Here is an 18,946-nt window from a genome sequence, read left to right as displayed (position 1 = left end):
CTGGTGTATCAATTTGGGGAGAAATGACATCTTTTCTCTGTTTAGTATTCCAGTAAATGAATACGGCACCTCTCTCCATTTATTTACATCTTTGATTTCTTTCATCAACATTGTGTAGTTTTCAGCATACAGGCCTTGTATGTGTTCTGAGATTTATACCTTGGTTTTGGTTTTGAGTGAGTATAAATGGTATGGGATAATTAATTCCAGTGCTCATATTTTTACTGCTAGGATGTAGAAAATCAGTTGATTTTTCTGTGTTTATTTTGTATCTTGTAACCTTGCTGACCTTGTTTACTGGTTCTATGAATTTTTTCTCCAATCTTTAGGATTTTCTATGTACGCCACCATGTCATTGACAAATAGAGGCAGTTTTATTTTTTCCTTTCTGATATGTTTCTCTTTAACTTCCTTTTCTAACCTTACTGCACATCTCCCTCATTTAATTATTTACTCAATCATTTATTTATATCAGTTTGTTCTTAGGCATATTAATTTTGTCCTTTTTTCCCCCCTTCAATCTGTTTGCTATCTTTGGTTCATACTGGGTAATTCCTGTTGTTTCATCTTTCAGTTCACTGATTCTTTGCTCTCTCCTTTCTGTTCTGCTGATGGGCCCATCCATTGTGCTTTTTGCTTTGGTTATTGCATTTTTCAGTTCTAAAATTTCCATTTGGTGGTTCTTTAGGTTTTCTGGGTTTTTGATGACACTTCTTGTTTCTTTGCTGAGGCTTTCTGTTTGTTCATTTGTTTCAAGCATGTCCTTAATTGCTGGTTTAAGCACTTTTGTCATAACTGCTTAATATAACCGGATGATTCTGTCTTTTTGAAGTGAAAGTCACTCAGTTGTGTCCGACTCTTTGTGACCCCATGGACTATACAGTTCATGGAATTCTCCAGGCCAGAGTACTGGAGTGGGTAGCCTTTCCCTTCTCCTGGGGATCTTCCCAACCCAGGAATCGAACCAGGGTCTCCTGCGTTGCAGGTGGATTCTTTACCAACTGAGCTATCAGAGAAGCCCAAATCTGTCTTCTTGGTCACCTTCATTTTGGCATCTATCGACTGCTGTCTTGTCAATAGATGTGGCTTGAGATCTTCCTAGTTCTTGGTATGACAGACAATATCAACACTTTCATATTGTGCTATGAGCTTCTGAATCTTCTGTCAACCTCTTGTTCTGCCTGGTTTCTTCTGCTCTGGCGGAGGATTGATGGGACTTGGAAAGAGCCCTCTTGTTACTACTAGGTGGAGGTAGAAGTTCAGGTTTCCTGTGGGGCCTCTGTTTTCACCCCAGAAAGTGCTTCTCATTATTACTGGATTGAGGTAAAAGTTCTAGTTTCCTGTTAGGCTTGCACCGATCCTTCCCTGGCCGGGAAGTGGGAGTGCCTTGCTGCTATCACCTCTATGGCTTCAGTGGATACCGTGGTGGTGGGAGTTGACCTTGTTACTACTTGGTGTTTGTGGAAGTCTTGACTCTCTGCTTGGCCTCCTCTCCTAGCACCTCAGAGCTGAAGGTCCTGACTCAGCCCTCTCCTGACACTGCCTACCCGGAAGGGAAGGTTGGAGGGATTTGTTGCAGACTAGTGAGGTTGGAAGTCTAGGCTCTCCATTTGGTCTTTACTGGCATGGCTGGGTCAGGGCTGTCGGTTTTTTCCATGGCTTTTGGCTGGCATAGAGCAGTTAGTTTCTATGAGTTCTGTCTTACTGGGTTGCCCCTTTTCTGGGTCTGTCTGGAGAGGGCAGACTTTTTAGGTCTGCACCCATTGGTGGTTTCAGTTTGCTGGCTTCTTCAATTTTCAGTTGGGGAAACATACGGCAAAAAGAAAACCCAGGCAGCTCACCACTGTGTTGTTCCTTGGGCCCCAAAGTTCCTATTCAGTCTGCTTTCTACTCAGCATTTCAGACTTTTGTTATTAAGTCAATTATTTTAAATTCAGTTTTATGTACAAAATAAGTGTACTTAGCAGGAGGAAATGAAAAAGTACATCTACTTCACCTTCCCAGAAGCAGAAGTCTTCTGTTTATGCCTTTTTAAAAATTAAACACTTGGACTTCCCTGATGGTACCGTGGATAGGAATCCACCTGCCAATGCAGGGGACAGAGGTTCTATCCCTGGTCTGGGAAGATTCCACATACTGTGGAGCAGCTAAGCCCGTGAGCCACAACCACTGAAGCCCGTGCACTCTAGAGCCTGGGGGCCACAACCACTGAAGCCAGTGCTCTCTAGAGCCCAGGGGCCACGACCACTGAAGCCCATGTGCTCTAGAGCCTGGGGGCCACAACCACTGAAGCCCGTGCACTCTAGAGCCTGGGGGCCACAACCACTGAAGCCCGTGCTCTCTAGAGCCCAGGGGCCACGACCACTGAAACCCATGTGCTCTAGAGCCTGGGGGCCACAACCACTGAAGCCCGTGCTCTCTAGAGTCTGGGAGCCATGACCACTGAAGCCTGTGTGCTCTAGAGCCCAGGAGCCACGACCACTGAAGCCTGTGCTCTCTAGAGCCCAGGGGCCATGACCACTGAAGCCCATGTGCTCTAGAGCCTGGGGGCCACAACCACTGAAGCCTGTGCTCTCTAGAGCCCGGGAGCCATGACCACTGAAGCCTGTGTGCTCTAGAGCCCGGGCGCCACGACCACTGAAGCCCATGCTCTCTAGAGCCCGGGGGCCACGACCACTGAAGCCCATGCGCTCTAGAGCCTGGGGGCCACAACCACTGAAGCCAGTGCTCTCTAGAGCCTGGGGGCCACGACCACTAAAGCCCGTGCACTCTAGAGCCCGGGAGCCATGACCACTGAAGCCCATGCACTCTAGAGCCTGGGGGTCACAACCACTGAAGGCCGTGCTCTCTAGAGCCTGGGAGCCATGACCACTGAAGCCTGTGTGCTCTAGAGCCCAGGGGCCATGACCACTGAAGCCCGTGCGCTCTAGAGCCTGGGGGCCACGACCACTGAAGCCCATGCACTCTAGAGCTCATGTTCCACAACTAGAGAAGCCACTGCAATGAGAAGCCCACACACTGCAGCTAGAGAAAGCTCACTCGCAACTACGAAGACCCAGTGCAGCCAAAAATAAATTACTTCATTCATTTCTAAAAATAAATACTTTACATCATTTAGTAAGGCTTTTGAAGGAAGCAGAGATAAATACACGTATTCAACTTTTGAAACAATTTGCTACTACTGTTAATCAAAAGTCCTGTGCAATATTTTTAACCGGAGAAGGCAATGGCATCCCGCTCCAGTACTCTTGCCTTGAAAATCCCATGGACGGAGGAGCCTGGTAGGCTGCAGTCCAGGGGGTCGCGAAGAGTCGGATACGACTGAGTGACTTCACTTTCACTTTTCACTTTCAGGCATTGGAGAAGGAAATGGCAACCCACTCCAGTGTTCTTGCCTGGAGAATCCCAGGGACGGGGGAGCATGGTGGGCTGCCGTCTCTGGGGTCGCACAGAGTCAGACACAACTGAAGCGACTTAGCAGCAGCAGCAGCAGACTCCAACTTCTGTCCAATAGACGCTCAGCCCTACCTCTCTGAGTTATATGTGTATATAATACATATCATTTAAATTTGCTTGAGAAAACACTGGAAGGATGGAATAGAAAGAGGAATGGCAGAAGGGAAGAAGGGAGAGAAAGGGGAGGGTTCCCTGAAGGAGATGGGGACTGGATTTGAAAATACTTGTCTGCTATGTTTTGGTTTTTGAAGTTAATGTGTTACTCATTTTTTAATTAAATTTTAAGCTGTTTTATAGTCACTTAGATGAGTAAGAAATGATCCAAAGAGCCTTCAGGTTGAGTAAGGACAAGCCATGGGCTATCACCATCATGTCCTCCTTTGGGAAGGTTTTTGGATAGGGAGCTCATGGGAGTGCCATAGATCCAGTGACTGTGGACTGTGTCATTTGAATAAAGGCATTCACCAGAGATCTGTGAGCAAGATGGAGAGTCTAGGCTGGATACTGAGTGTAATTGCTACTGTTTGTAATGGTCTCTGATCAGTGATGTGCTACTAGTTTGGAGGGAACTTTCTAAGAAAAAAGCACTGCAGCTTACCATTAACTTTGTTGTTTTACATTTAATAAATAGCTTCTACTCTAAAGAAGTAGAAGACATATCTATTAATTGTGTGCCAAGTATAAAGTTGGACAATATAATAACTGCATTGGATGATAGAACTAGGATCAAAATTATCCTTAAAATTGGAGCAATGGACTGATTATAATGAGATGAAATAGCAAGGTAAGGTCATATACTTGGGGGTTTTTTTGTTCTAATCAACCTTACAAGCACAGTTCTGGGAAGGTAGAGATTAAAAGCAGCACAAATAGAAAACGACTTAAAAGTTTTAGTGGTCAGTTAACTTGATATGATTGTATAGCATGATGTGGATGCCCCCCAAAAGGAATATAATTTTTAGTTACATTAATGGAATTAATAGAGAGTGACAGTGCTGGTCAGCTTTTCATGAGTCAGACCAGGCCTGCATATTTCATTCATTCCCTGGGGCCAGTCTTACAGAAAGGATATAGACAAAATGAAGTGTTTAAGTGTGGGAGCAGCCAAAATGGTGGTGTGACTAAAAACCATGTCAAAGGAAGTGGGTGTGTTTAACCTAGAGAAGAAAAAAACTTCTAATTTTTTTCTAAATAATAATATTTCAATAATAATAAGTCTAAATAATATTTCAGTTGTTTGGAAAGTGAAAAAATAGATGCAGCTTGTTCTTTTTGTTCTGAAGAAGACAGTCTAGAATCAGATGGTGGAAGTTTTTAGCTGGCTGTAAAGAAGTGTTGGAGAAGACTCTTGAGAGTCCCTTGGACCGCAAGAAGATCCAACCAGTCCATCCTAAAGGAGATAAGTCCTGGGTGTTCATTGGAAGGACTGATGATGAAGCTGAAACTCCAATACTTTGGCCACCGCATATGAAGAGTTGACTCATTGGAAAAGACCCTGATGCTGGGAGGGATTTGGGGCAGGAGGAGAAAGGGACGACAGAGGATGAGATGGCTGGATGGCATCACCGACTCAATGGACATGAGTTTGGGTGTTGGTGATGGACAGGGAGGCCTGGCGTGCTGCAATTCATGGGGTTGCAAAGAGTTGGACACAACTGAGCAAATGAACTGAACTGAACTGAAAGAAGATCAACAGCGATGGCTGTCTGCAGATGGGCTGAAGGCCCAAGAAAGTCACCTTAATCTAGGAAAATTTCTGGTCAAAAGGCTAGAGCAGGGATTCATGCATGGACTGCCTGACTGCTTTAGATCAGTGCTAGTCAAAAGATCTTATTTTCTTTTTCTTTACCCCCTTGTATATTTTATTTTTATTTTTTCCCATCTTATCATACTACTTTTCTTTGTAAATTGAGATTCATCCTTTTAAATATAAATATAATTTAAGTATAACTTAGGGACTTTTTTACTTACAATATCATTCACCCATCACCATTTATCAAATTCCAGAATTTTTTTTCCCATCGCCCTGAAAGGAAACCCCACACCCATTAGCAGTCACTCTCCATTCCACCTGCCCCCAGTCCTTGGCAGCCATTAATCTGCTTTCTGTTACTTATTCTGTGTATTTCTTATAAAAGGGCTCATACAATAAGATCTTGGGTCTGACATCTCTCACTTAGCTTAATGTTTTCAAAGTTTATCCGTGTTGTAGCGTTTCAGTACTTGATTCCTTACCGTGACTGTGTGATGTTCCATTTTATGGGTATGCATGCATGCATGATCAGTCGCTCAGTCGTGTCTGACTCTTGGCAATCCCATGGGCTGTAACCCATCAGGCACCTCTATCCATGGGATTTTATCCCACAAGGATACTAGAGTGGGTTGTCATTTCCTCCTCCAGGGGATCTCTCCAGCCAAAGGGTTGAACCCATGTCTCCTGCATCTCCTGTATTGGTAGGCGGGTTCTTATCACTGAGCCACCTGGGAATCCTTTATATGGATATACCACATTTTGTTTATTCTGATGGACAGCTGGGTTTTTTTCACTCTTTGACTATTATGAATAATGCTGTTACCGACATCTGTGTACAAGCTTTTGTGAACATAATGTTTCATTTCTCTTGGATATATACTTAGGGGTAAAATTACAAGGCAAAATGGTAACTTTACTTTTTCAGAAAATGCCAAACTATTTTCCATAGAAGCAGCACTATTTACATTCCTACTGGAAATGTATGCAGGTTCCAACCTCCATATCCTTACTGACACTTTTTATTGTTTCTGTGTTTTATTACAGCCATTCTAGTTGTTATGAAGTGATAATCTTATAATTTTGCTTTGCATTTTCCTAGTAATTAATGGTGTTTAGCATCTTTCCTTGTTCTTATCATATGCTCTTTGATAAGAGTCATCTGTATAAAATGGATACTAGACCCTTAGCTAGACATCCTGGAATGTGAAGTCCAGTGGGCCTTAGAAAGCATCCCTATGAACAAAGCTAATGGAGGTGATGGAATTCCAGTGGAGCTATTTCAAATCCTGAAAGATGATGCTGTGAAAGTGCTGCACTCAATATGCCAGCAAATGTGGAAAAGTCAGCAGTGGCCACAGGACTGGAAAAGGTCAGTTTTCATTCCAATCCCAAAGAAAGGCAATGCCAAAGAATGCTCAATCTACCGCACAATTGCACTCATCTCACATGCTAGTAAAGTAATGCTCAAAATTCTCCAAGCCAGGCTTCAGCAATACGTGAACCATGAACTTCAAGATGTTCAAGCTGGTTTTAGAAAAGGCAGAGGAACCAGAGACCAAATTGCCAACATCCGCTGGATCATTGAAAAAGCAAGAGAGTTCCAGAAAAACATCTATTTCTGCTTTATTGACTATGCCAAAGCCTTTGACTGTGTGGATCACAATAAACTGTGGAAAATTCTGAAAGAGATAGGAATACCAGACCGCCTGACCTGCCTCTTGAGAAACCTATATGCAGGTCAGGAAGCAACAGTTAGAACTGTTAGAACATGTTAGAACAGTTAGAACATGGAACAACAAACGGGTTCCAAATAGGAAAAGGAGTACGTCAAGGCTGTATATTGTCACCCTGCTTATTTAACTTCTGTGCAGAGTACATCATGGGAATCGCTGGGCTGGAAGAAGCACAAGCTGGAATCAAGATTTCTGCGAGAAATACCAATAACCTCAGATATGCAGATGACACCACCCTTATGGCAGAAAGTGAAGAGAAACTAAAAAGCCTCTTGATGAAAGTGAAAGAGGAAAGTGAAAAAGTTGGCTTAAAGCTCAACATTCAGAAGGCTAAGATAATGGCACCTGGTCCCATCACTTCATGGGAAATAGATGGGGAAACAGTGGAAACAGTGTCAGACTTTATTTTTTTGGGGCTCCAAAATCACTGTAGATGGTGATTGCAGCCATGAAATTAAAAGACGCTCCTTGGAAGGAAAGTTATGACCAACCTAGATAGCATATTCAAAAGCAGAGACATTACTTTGCCAACAAAGGTCCGTCTTGTCAAGGCTATGGTTTTTCCAGTGGTCATGTATGAATGTGAGAGTTGGACTGTGAAGAAAGCTGAGCACCAGAGATTTGATGCTTTTGAACTGTGGTGTTGGAGAAGACTCTTGAGAGTCCCTTGGACTGCAGGGAGATCCAACCAGTTCATTCTAAAGGAGATTAGCCCTGGGATTTCTTTGGAAGGAATGATGCTAAAGCTGAAACTCCAGTACTTTGGCCACCTCCTGTGAAGAGTTGACTCATTGGAAAAGACTCTGATGCTGGGAGGGATTGGGGGCAGGAGGAGAAGGGGACGACAGAAGATGAGATGGCTGGATGGCATCACCGGCTCGATGGACATGAGTTTGAGTGAACTCCGGGAGTTGGTGATGGACAGGGAGGCCTGGCGTGCTGCAGTTCATGGGGTCGCAGAGTCGGACATGACTGAGTGACTGAATTGAACTGAACTGGCACCCTTATCAGATGAATGATTTGCAAGTTTTTATTCCATTCTTTGCACTGTCTTTTTACTTTCTTGATAGTATCCTTTGAAGCACAAAAGTTTTTAATTTTGATGAAATGAAGTTTATCTGTTTTTTCTTTGATTGCTTATGCTTTAGGTGTCAAAATCTAAGAATCACTGACTAACCCAACATCATGAAGATTTGCACATGTATTTTCTTTGAGGAATTTTTTAGATTTGTGGTCCATTTTTGTTACTAAATTCAGGTTTGGCTGCTCAATGCTCAAAAGCAAATAATTGAGAAGCAAGTGTCAATAGAAAGGAAAGGTGTTTTAAGGACTTCCCTGGTGGTCCAGTGGCTAAGACTGTACACCCAGTGAAAGAGTCCCGGGTTTGATCCCTGGGATCAAACATGCCTAGATCCCCATGCCTCAACTAAAAGAGTCTGCATGCTGCAACTAAGACCCGGCACAGCCAAATAAATAAGTATTTTCAAAGAAGAAAAGCAAAGTGCTTTAATCAGAAAAGCTGACAGTCTCAGGAGAAGGTGGCCAGTCTGGGGAGAATATGTCCTGAGACCAACTCTGAAGGTTCTGGTCAACCATGACAGTTCATAAAGCAGGAGATGGAAGGTGGGGGAAGGAGGGAGAATCTCAGTGAATCATTAAGGCAGGAGGTTGGGTTCTGCATCTTTCTCCATTGTATGCAGGCCGCTGACTCTTCAGATGTTATCTTGGCATGTGATCTGCGAGCAAGACTGCTAAGGGGGCTGTTGGGGATAGAGAGCTAGTCATTCTTTAACTACTTAATTATTTTTTTTTTTTTATCTGGGAAAAGAATCAACAGGTTAATTAGTTTATTTCAAAGTTGGAGGGAAAGAGAAATGAGCAAACCGGAAAGGAGCAAAAGAGCTGCCCTCAGTTCCCTACGGTGCAACGTCATTCCATTTCTGTGGAATTAGGGGCAAACCCACTCCAGTGTTCTTGCCTGGAGAATCCAAGGGATGGGGGAGCCTGGTGGGCTGCCGTCTCTGGGGTCTCACAGAGTCGGACACGACTGAAGCGACTTAGCAGCAGCAGCAGGGGCAAAGGTTCATCTTCTATAACTTCTTTGTAGAAGAAATTGACATAGGGAACCATATTCTCAGAATGGAAGATATCAGCATTTCTTTGCTGACAGTTTTAGTTGCCTACTTATATAGACAGGCAGAGCAAGCTACAATTACTTTAATGCCCAGAATGATTCAGATTGTTACAAGCAATGATGTTAATCCCATTCTCTTGAGGCCTGTTCTTGGAATTGTGCTAAACATAGATTCAGTGCTGCTCAAGATGGAGCAGCTTATGTCATGGACACAGTCTGGTTCATCATGCAGTTAGTTTTTTTTTCCTCTGGTTGCAGTTATAGTATTTATAAAACAACTCAGGAGTGTGCATCAGACACTGAGTCTGTGACTCTATTGTCCTAATCATTAACTGCTTGGTTTTATACTTGGGGGAACGTGCCCTGTACGGTTCTCCTTAGTTCCATTTTGAGGAGTTGTGAGGTTTATGGTGTGAGATAGGTATCCAACTTCATTCTTTTGCATATAGATGGTCAGTTGTCCCAGCACCAGTTTGTGAAAAACACTGTTCTCTTCCTCACTGAGTCTTGGCATCATTGTCAAAAATCAGTTGTCGATCAATGTATGCTTCACGAAGATCTTGTCCTAGAACATAAATCAATGAACTGCTTCCCTCATGGGTGGAGTCTCACTAGGAAAAGAAAGTCATCTTAGTGAGCAGATTGATTTATGTCCTGGAGCAAGCTTCTTATCTCCTTATGAACTTGTTTCTACTCAGAAAATGTTTTGGACCACATTTTGAGGAGTACTGCCCTAGATCTTTGGCACTTTAGGTGCCGCTGACCAGAAACACCCTAGGCTCTATCCCAAAGCTACTGGATTAGGATCTGTTTTCAAACAGAAGCCCCCCAACCCTACCCCACCCCACCCCCCAGCCCCCAAGTAATTCACTTGCTCATTAAAGTCTGAGCAGCATGACTCTAGAATCAGACTCTAAGTGACTTTAAAGATCTGTTCTGTAAATACAGGATTAGTTAACGAGTAAGACTTGGAAAAGGGAGCATAAATGTAAGTGTAGGCAGGATTATATCTGGGACTCATGTGGTAGAAATCCACAAGGGCCTCAGATACGACAGCCTTCAGTAGAAACTCCAGCGCTAGTCCTGATCTCAAAGCGTTTCTTTTCACTATTGCACCGGATTTGATAGTTTTTGTTTGCTTGTGAATTATAGTTATAAAGGAAATTTAGAGTTATAGAGAATAGGTACAGAGAAAATTTAGAGTTATAGAGAAGAGGAGTGGGAGAGGAATAGTAAGACAGAAGACTTTTACAAAGCAACTTTGGGAAAGAAGCTAACTTTGGTTCAAACTGTTTGTGAAATCACAGTGCAATGCTAGAAGTTGGCAGCAATAGTGCTGTGTCATAAAATAAGAAATCATTGACTATTTGGGTAAATACACCTCTTTGGAAGCTTATTGTATGCAAATGCAAGCACTATCAGCATCAGGAATTTGCAGGAATTTGTCATGCTGATGTTCCAAGGAAGAGTGGTCTGAGCAAAAGATACATAAGGGAGTTAGTTACATACCATACTCACTTGACTATTTTGAGGTGAGTGACATTATTGATATGCTACTTAGAATGCTGTCTTCTTTGTTTTCTTGAACATAAAAATGAAGGTTTTTATAGATGTACTTAGGAATTGAGGCCTCTGTTCTCTTGTAAGGCTTTAAGATTCTTAGTAGGAATTTCCTGCTGCAGAAAATTTGAAGCTCGGGATAGAATGCTGTTCTGCATTACAAGCACCATTAATTCAGTTCAGTCACTCAGTCGTGTCCCACTCTTTGTGTCCTCATGGACTGCAGCACGTCAGGCTTCCCTATCCATCACCAGCTCCCGGAGCTTGCTCACACTCATGTCCATCGAGTCGGTGATGCCATCCAGCCATCTTTTCCTCTGTTGTCCCCTTCTCCTGCCTTCAGTCTTTCCCAGTATCAGGGTCTTTTCAGATGAGTCAGTTCTTCGCATCAGGTGGCCAAAGTTTTGGAGTTTCAGCTTCAGCATCGGCCCTTCCAATGAATGACCATTAATTAGGACCACAGATAAAGTTTCTGATCATCTGTAGGATCCGGTAGAAGGCCTTATTTTCCAATGGTAGTGTTTGTGTGTGTTTATGAAAAAAGTTTGTCATCACTTCAAGCATTTAACTATGAAAGTTACTAAGTTAACTACAAACACTTTACATATCTATTTGTTGCAGGAAGGGGGACCCCTTCCAGGGCCTGAAACTGGGCTCTTGTCTAACACTCGGAAATGAATTGTCCGAGGAGACACATGTACTGACAAGGCAAGAGATTTTATTGGGACAGGGCACCTGGGTGGAGAGCAGTAGGATAAGGGAACTCAGGAGAACTGCTCTGCCACGTGGCTCGCAGTCTCGGGTTTTATGGTGATGGATTGGTTTCCGGGTTGTCTTTGGCCAGTTATTCTAATTCAGAGTCTTTCCTGGTGGCGCTCGCATCACCCAGCCAAGATGGATGCTAGCGAGAGGGATTCCGGGAAGTGGACGGACATGTGGTGTCTCCTTTTGACCTTTCCCGAACTCTTCCAGTTGGTGGTGGCTTATTAGTTCCGTATTCTTTACCAGGATCTCCTGTCATAAAACAACTCATGTGAATGGTTACTAAAGGGCCTGGCCAGGGTGGGCGGTTTCAGTCAGTGTGCTTCCCCTAACATATTCAATAAAGTAGGTCTTCTAATAATGTTTATCAGTGTGGTTTAATGTTAATTTAAAGTTTAGGGACTTCCCTGGTGGTCCAGTGGTTACGAATCTGCCTTCCAATGCAGGGGACACAGGTTTGATTTTTGGTCGGGGAACTAAGATCCCACATACCATGGAGCAGCTGAGCCCATGCACTGCGACTGCTGAGCCTGCTTGCCACGACTAGAGTGTCTTTGTGTGGCCTTGAAAGATGGGACACATAACACAACAAAGATCAGAGTGCAACAACTAAGACCCCATGCAGCCAAATAAATAAATAAAAATAGTTTAGAATGACAATACAGTGTCGTTAGACTTATCACCGCTTCCATGATTTAATGTAATATATAAGCTGATTATAGTTTAGCCGAACATTCACCACTCCCCTGAAAATCAGATTTTGACTTAGCAAGTAGACTTTTATCTCAATACTCCAAATAATAGTAGTAACCGAGGACATCAGAGCATCTTCCTATACCTTGCCTTTTCCTGAGTAAACAGGTAGTAACTGAGGTGCCTCCCCTGTGGGTTACAGCCCAGATCTCTCCTGTAAGTGTGGGGCTGGTCTTTTAACTCAAGCCAGGGAAAGCTTGGATATCCTCTCACCTGTTGCTGTTGAGAAGTGCTGTCACTTGGACCCTGAATGTGAGCCTATCTCAACTTGTAGTAAGATTTCCTCTTGACCTTTTTCTACATTTCCCAGCCAATCAAACAGATCTTCTCTATCACATACAAACCAGTGACATTTTACTCTAAAATCTGAGATGTTTCTGGACTCCAAGCCATTAAAAGTAAAATGCCATCGTCTCCCTCCAAAGAGATGGTCTTTTCTACTTGAACGTATCTCTAGATCTTTGCAGAAGACATGGTGAATGGGAATTTGGCCTTGGACCAATCATCCAGCGTTGTGGCATACTGTTCTGAGATGCCATCTACAGATATTGATTATCCAGTGTGTGTCCTCTAATAGCTCTTGACCTCCTCTTGGCTCTATCAGTTGCTTTTTATTTTCCTTCCAGATTCTTAATTATTCCTCTTGGGGTGAGAGAAACTCAGAGGTGAGTTTGCTAATTTTTATTTTCCCAAACAGTTAAATACAGAAACATTAGTCTTTCATTCCCTTCTGTGAACATTTGGAGAACAGAATCTTCTGCTCCATTTTAGTTTCAAAGAAATTCTGTCTACATGTTCCTACTTCTAGCACTGTGTAAATGGAAACAAGTTCTAGAAGAGTTGATAAGACTGAGAAGCAGGGAGAAGCACAGTCCTCTAAAACATGAGCCCTGAAATCACTTTCTGTTTAGAGAAACTTCAGTTCCAGCGGCTGCTTTTCTGTCTCATCATCTCCCTTGTCAATTATCCAGAGCAGTTGCTCGAATCCTTTTATTTCTCTCATCAGGCTTCTTTCTCATTCCCTAACGCTTGGAAGATAATCTTGCATTCTACCCCAAAACGGAACAATGGATCTGAACTCCCTCAAATTCCCTTTTTCCCTCAGCCTTAAACCAATATGCATATCCATCCTTATTTCCTTCCTGTTTGCCAGGAAAGAAATGCCTTTGAAAGACCAGTCCCTTTAACAGTGTTCCTAATCCTGACCCTTTCTACTCAGAGGACCTTGTTGCATCAGTTATCCCCATCCTCTTCTGTATCTTAAAGCTTGTCTCTCCTGGCTCCTGCCACTCTCCAGTGCTCAGTCCTCTCCCACCCTTTCCTTTCCCTCAGTGCTGCTCCTTTTCAGCTCAAAATGTTCGGTAAGAGTCATCCTTAGTCACTGGTTCTACGTACGCCTCTCCCGTTCTTTGCAAGTCCAACTCCATTGTTCTTTCATTTTATTCCTTCTCCGAAACTGTTCTTGTCTAGATCTCCAGTGATTTCCCCATTGCCAGTAGAAGCGGACCCATTTCTACCTTTGCTCTACCTTTCTGAGGCAATAGTCATTCTTACTCCTTTACTCCAAGGAAAGTGCTAAGAAATTTTCATTTGTATGCTCAGAGTTCAGGTGTGTTAGTTTGATACTGTGAAGCCTCCTCTTGTTTTGGTATGTACTTTCCCGTTAAAAGAGACTTTATCACTTGGAACAGCTGAGGTCTCCAGTCAGTGTGGTGGGGGTTACTATTCTCATGGTTCTAATTGCCAAATTTGTGGTAACTCTTACAGAACCACATGTTTCTCGCCTCCTCCCTCCCATGTATTTTTATTAAACAGAAGTAAAACAATTTATTAAAACTAGTTTAAAAATAGGGCCTTACTTTGTATTTGTGCATAAATTCTATTACCCAGCTTGCTCAATTTTTGCTCACTGACCTTGGATTTTGAACATCATTTTCAGGAAGGTTTGCCTCTATGGATATTGAAGTAACCATACCAAGGGATGAGGCAACTTCCAGTGTCTGAATGGGTCCTGAAACATGAGAAGTGCTCAATATGTACTCGTTGAAACATTAATTCCACGAGCAGCCCTGAGATATGCTGTTCTAACCAGAGAGCTGGAAACAACCCATCTTCTATCCCAGTTGGTTGGCTTGAAAGGCTTAATTGTGAGCAAAATGCTTGCCATTGTAGTCCCTCCAAAACTTTAAAAAGCAGTTATTCTTTTCGTATATTTCCTAAAGAGAGAAAAACAGTATGAATAGTTTGAAAGTCAAATTGAATTCACTTGTTGTTCTTACAACCGGGGAAAAAAATGATCAGTTTCATTTTTCTGAATTAAAAATTCACATATTTAAATAGTTTGTACTGTGCTCTCCTCTAAGCCCCTCTGCAGTGTTTCTAGAGATGAGAGTCTTCGCTTCTGGCTTATAGGGAAGACTGATGCCCTGAGCAAGTAGGCAGCCTGTGACCATTTGGTTTTAGAATCTAGTTCAAGAGAATGTTGAGCTCCAAAATCACTGCAGATGGTGACTGCAGCCATGAAATCAAAAGACGCTTACTCCTTGGAAGGAAAGTTATGACCAACCTAGACAGCATATTAAAAGCAGAGGCATTACTTTGCCAACAAAGGTCCATCTAATCAAGGCTGTTGTTTTTCCAGTAGTCATATATGGATGTGAGAGTTGGACCATAAAGAAAGCTGAGCACTGAAGAATTGATGCTTTTGAACTGTGGTTTTGGAGGAAACTCTTGAGAGTTCCTTGGACTGCAAGGAGATCCAACTAGTCCATCCTAAAGGAAATCAGTCCTGAATATTCATTGGAGGGACTGATGCTGAAGCTGAAACTCCAATACTTTGGCTATGTGATGTGAAGAACTGACTCATTGGAAAAGACCCTGATGCTGGGAAAGATTGAAGGCAGGAGGAGAAGAGGATGACAGAAGATGAGACGGCTGAATGGGATCACCAACTCAATGGACATGAGTTTGAGTAAACTCTGGGAGATGGTGATGGACAGGGAGGCCTGCATGCTGAGGTCCCTGGGGTCTCAAAGAGTCAGACAAGACTGAGCAACTGAACTGAACTCAGGAGAGCATTATGGTTTAGTTGGATTGTAGAATTGCTATTGAAGATATGGCCATGACTCTCAGAGACCAGTGGAAATGTTCTATTGACCCTGTTTCTTAGTCTGACCTCTGCTCACTGTCAATGTTGGTCTGTGTATTTAAGTTGTCTGTGCTAATGGAAAAACCTGGCTCGTTCTGTCTCTATTGGTGTCTGTAACGAATCATTTATTTCTCAACTCTTTACAGAGGGACCTGTCGGGGCATAAGAACATCGTGGGTTACATTGACTCCAGTATCAATAGTGTGAGTAGCGGTGATGTGTGGGAAGTTCTCATCCTGATGGACTTCTGCAGGGGTAAGTACATGAGCCAGATTGTACGCTTTCATTTCTCTAGGACTTTGATTGTCAAGGGGGTGGGGTCATTGCAGTTAACAGGAACTGTACTCTAATGTATGTTGTTCTGGTTTTAAGGATGGGAAGACAAAGAGGCTGAGAGAGACAGAGCCTCCTGTGACTTCTTGGTTAGTCTTACAATGTCAAAGATCAGTGGCACAAATACTGGTGGATAATACAGAACTCTAATTTTGTTAGGTTTTGGGAGGTTTGGTGCTTGTACGTGAATGTGGATGTATGAGGATGAGAATGAATGTGTTCTTTGTGATGCTTTAAAGCAAATGATGAAGGCACATAATAAAGACCCGACTCCAGATGGACTAAAGAAACAATTCAGCTTCCCTCACTCGTGTGTTCTCTTCTCCACCCACACCACCATCCTTGCATTGGGAGGGAAAGAATCCTTTTTGTCTAATGGAAATGACCCTCCTCTGCTTGCTCCAGTTTGGATTGCCAATAAGGCTCCATTCAAATCATGCTGCTGTTAACAGTAGTTAAGTAGTTGAAAGCTTAGCATTTTGAGCAGTATTTATCTTGGGAAACCCAGGCTGGAGCATGAATGTATTCAGAGTTGACTGTATTTCATACAGCTGTTGTTTGGAGGTTCAGCTTTTTGGGTCTTAGCAGCTGCCACTTACATTCTTGGGTCGCTTTTTCACTGTTTGGTGCCCAGTTTTGTAATCACCCTTGGTTCCACTAACATTGTCCTTGCCTTTCAAGACACTGTCCATAAATTAAATATGTTGCTAATCCTAAAAACATGATGTTAACCAATAATTCCAGCCTTTACTGTAACAGCTGTTAGCCTGACTTTATAAAATAGTACCACATTGTTTCCTCCTGGCCATTCCTTTTTGGACAGTTAAATGTTCACAGATGAGGTAGTAGGAGAATCCAGGGAGCTGGGTAATTTTCTAAGCGAGGTCATCAGTCTTTCAGTCCTAGGGGTTAAGTGTTGATGTAGCATTTCTGCAGGCCAGGCAGCAGGCAGTAAAGCCAGAGAGACCAAGCTGTTCCTAAAGTACAGGCTATCAAACTGTCTTCTTCCTCCTCCTGGGGTCTATTGTGCAATCTGATTCTTACTAAAAGGTACAGCAAGTTGAACCTGTGGCCCCATCTGATGCACAACAGGGACAGTATAACCAGGCAACCAGAGCCAGGACCATGTTGTCAGTTCTGCTGCTAATCTTGAAGACAGAATGAGGGCAGCTCACATCTGAGCTGCTTTATAAAATGAAGAAACTGTTTTGAAGCAGTAGAAAACAGGTCGCAGGCTGGGAATCAAGATACTGGGGTTTAATCCTGGCTCAGCCAGTAATTAGCCGAATCCAGATTGCTCCTCTGTGGACAGCCATTCATTCTCTTGAATAAGTGAAGGGGCTGAATGTTTATTACCTTTCCTCTGCTCTGCACCCCTTTCAGGAGGCCAAGTGGTCAACCTAATGAACCAGCGCCTGCAAACAGGTTTTACAGAAAATGAAGTACTCCAGATATTTTGTGACACCTGTGAAGCTGTTGCCCGCCTGCATCAGTGCAAAACTCCTATTATCCACCGTGACCTGAAGGTAACAGATCACCCTGAAGCTTTCTTACAGAGTATTTTCTACCTGCTCCAGGAGTGGGGTAAATGTTATGAGGGTATGGGAAAAGCGTCAGGCTTGGTACCAAATTATGAGTTGACATTCTGCTTGGGGAGAGAAAGCACAGAGAAAAAAATAGCAGAACAGTACAGTATAATAGAGCTTCCCAAGTGGTACTAGTGGTAAAGAACCTGCCTGCCAATGCAGGAGACATAAGAGATGCAAGTTGGGTCCCTGGGTGGAGGGATGATCCCTGGAGGAGGACATGGCAACCCACTTCAGTACTCTTGCCTAGAGAATCCCATGGACAGAGGAGCCTGAGGGGCTACGGTCCATAGGGTGACAAAGAGTCAGACCCAAGTGAAGCAGCTTAGCATGCATGCTCATACAGTTCAATATAGTATCAATTTTATTATTAAGTAGCTTTCAGAAGTTCTTTATAATTGCCAAATGCCTGAACACATCTTTGTTATTTTTCCTAGTAAACTCCAAAATTCACTGTTTTAGAGTCATGAAGAGTAGTAATATGCTAATTTAAAGTTTGTAAACAGCAGTGCCTAGTCTTTAAAGTCTATTTTATATTTTGTAAAATCCATTAATTGATAATTTAAAAATTTTGTCCTGCTAAGAAAAGACTCTGATGCTGGGAGGGATTGGGGGCAGGAGGAGAAGGGGACGCCAGAGGATGAGATGGCTGGATGGCATCACCAACTCGATGCACGTGAGTTTGGGTGAACTCCAGGAGTTGGTGATGGACAGGGAGGCCTGGCGTGCTGCAATTCATGGGGTCGCAAAGAGTCGGACATGACTGAGTGACTGAACTGAATTACTGTTCCCTTGCACTGGACCTTTCAGACTGTATCACTTGATGACGTTTGTTGAATGGAATTGGCACCTGGTCAGGGTTCACTAGCATCTTTGGAGCACTGACTGTGTGCCGTGTACTCTGACACTGCATGCGCACTGTCTCTTGGGTGAGAGACTGTCTTGTTAACATTTTATGGTCAGTGAAACTTAGGAGCAGAGAGGTTATGTGACTTAACTAAGGTCGTATAACTGGGAAGGAGGAGTACCAGAATTTGAATCCAGCTCTTCTGATTCTAAATTGCAATTTCTTTTGATTATACTTATGTTTCCTGAAACATGCTTCATGGCTAACATTTACATCATCATCCCCTCCCATGCTTGTTAAATGCGGGCTGCTGGGTCCCCACTGAATCTTCCGGGCCACAGTGTTTGTGATGGTACCAGGGAAGCCTGGGAGTTTTTATCTTAGGCACCCCAGTTGGTTTTTGTATATTTCAAAGTTTGAGGATCACAATAGCATACTAGCTTTTCTGTTATGAGGATGGTTTTTAGTTTAATTAAGGTATAATTCACATACCATAAAATTTACTCCTTTAGAATGTACATGTTGGTGGGTTTTAGTATATTTACAAGGGTGTGCAACCATTACCGTTGTTTAATTCCAGAAAATTTCATCTCCCCTCACCACCACCCACAAAAGCTTCATCAAAAGTTTCATCACCACCACCCCCAAAAGCCTGTACCCATTAGGGGTCACTTCTTATTCTTCCCTTAGCCCTGCCAACCACCAGTCTACTTTCTGTTGCTTATTCCAGACATTTCACCTAAATGGGCTTGTATGGTATGTGACCTCTTTCACAAGCAGTGTTTTCCAGGTTCATGTATGTTGTAGCATATGTCAGTACTGCCTTCTTCTTGTGACAACATCCCATTGTGCGGACCTATCACATTTTGTTAATTCCTCAG

The 18,946-nt window shown here is 43.0% G+C and overlaps 1 protein-coding gene across 17 annotated transcripts in view; it reads left to right on the top strand.

Moving 5' to 3' along the window:
• AAK1 (AP2 associated kinase 1) overlaps positions 1-18,946 on the top strand; it is a 171,787-nt gene that overhangs the window by 77,266 nt on the left and 75,575 nt on the right. For all 17 annotated transcript variants that reach the window (XM_019970439.2, XM_019970443.2, XM_019970442.2 and 14 more), the window contains exons 4-5: positions 15,446-15,554; positions 17,016-17,158. In XM_019970439.2, the coding sequence (XP_019825998.2) occupies positions 15,446-15,554; positions 17,016-17,158 (252 nt within the window). The remainder of the gene's footprint in view (positions 1-15,445; positions 15,555-17,015; positions 17,159-18,946) is intronic.

This window comes from Bos indicus, chromosome 11 (genome assembly GCF_029378745.1).
Source record: "Bos indicus isolate NIAB-ARS_2022 breed Sahiwal x Tharparkar chromosome 11, NIAB-ARS_B.indTharparkar_mat_pri_1.0, whole genome shotgun sequence".
In the NCBI taxonomy this organism is placed as follows: domain Eukaryota; kingdom Metazoa; phylum Chordata; class Mammalia; order Artiodactyla; family Bovidae; genus Bos; species Bos indicus.
The sequence above is the reverse complement of the archived record's forward strand: the minus strand, read 5'-3'. Positions and strand labels throughout refer to the sequence as shown.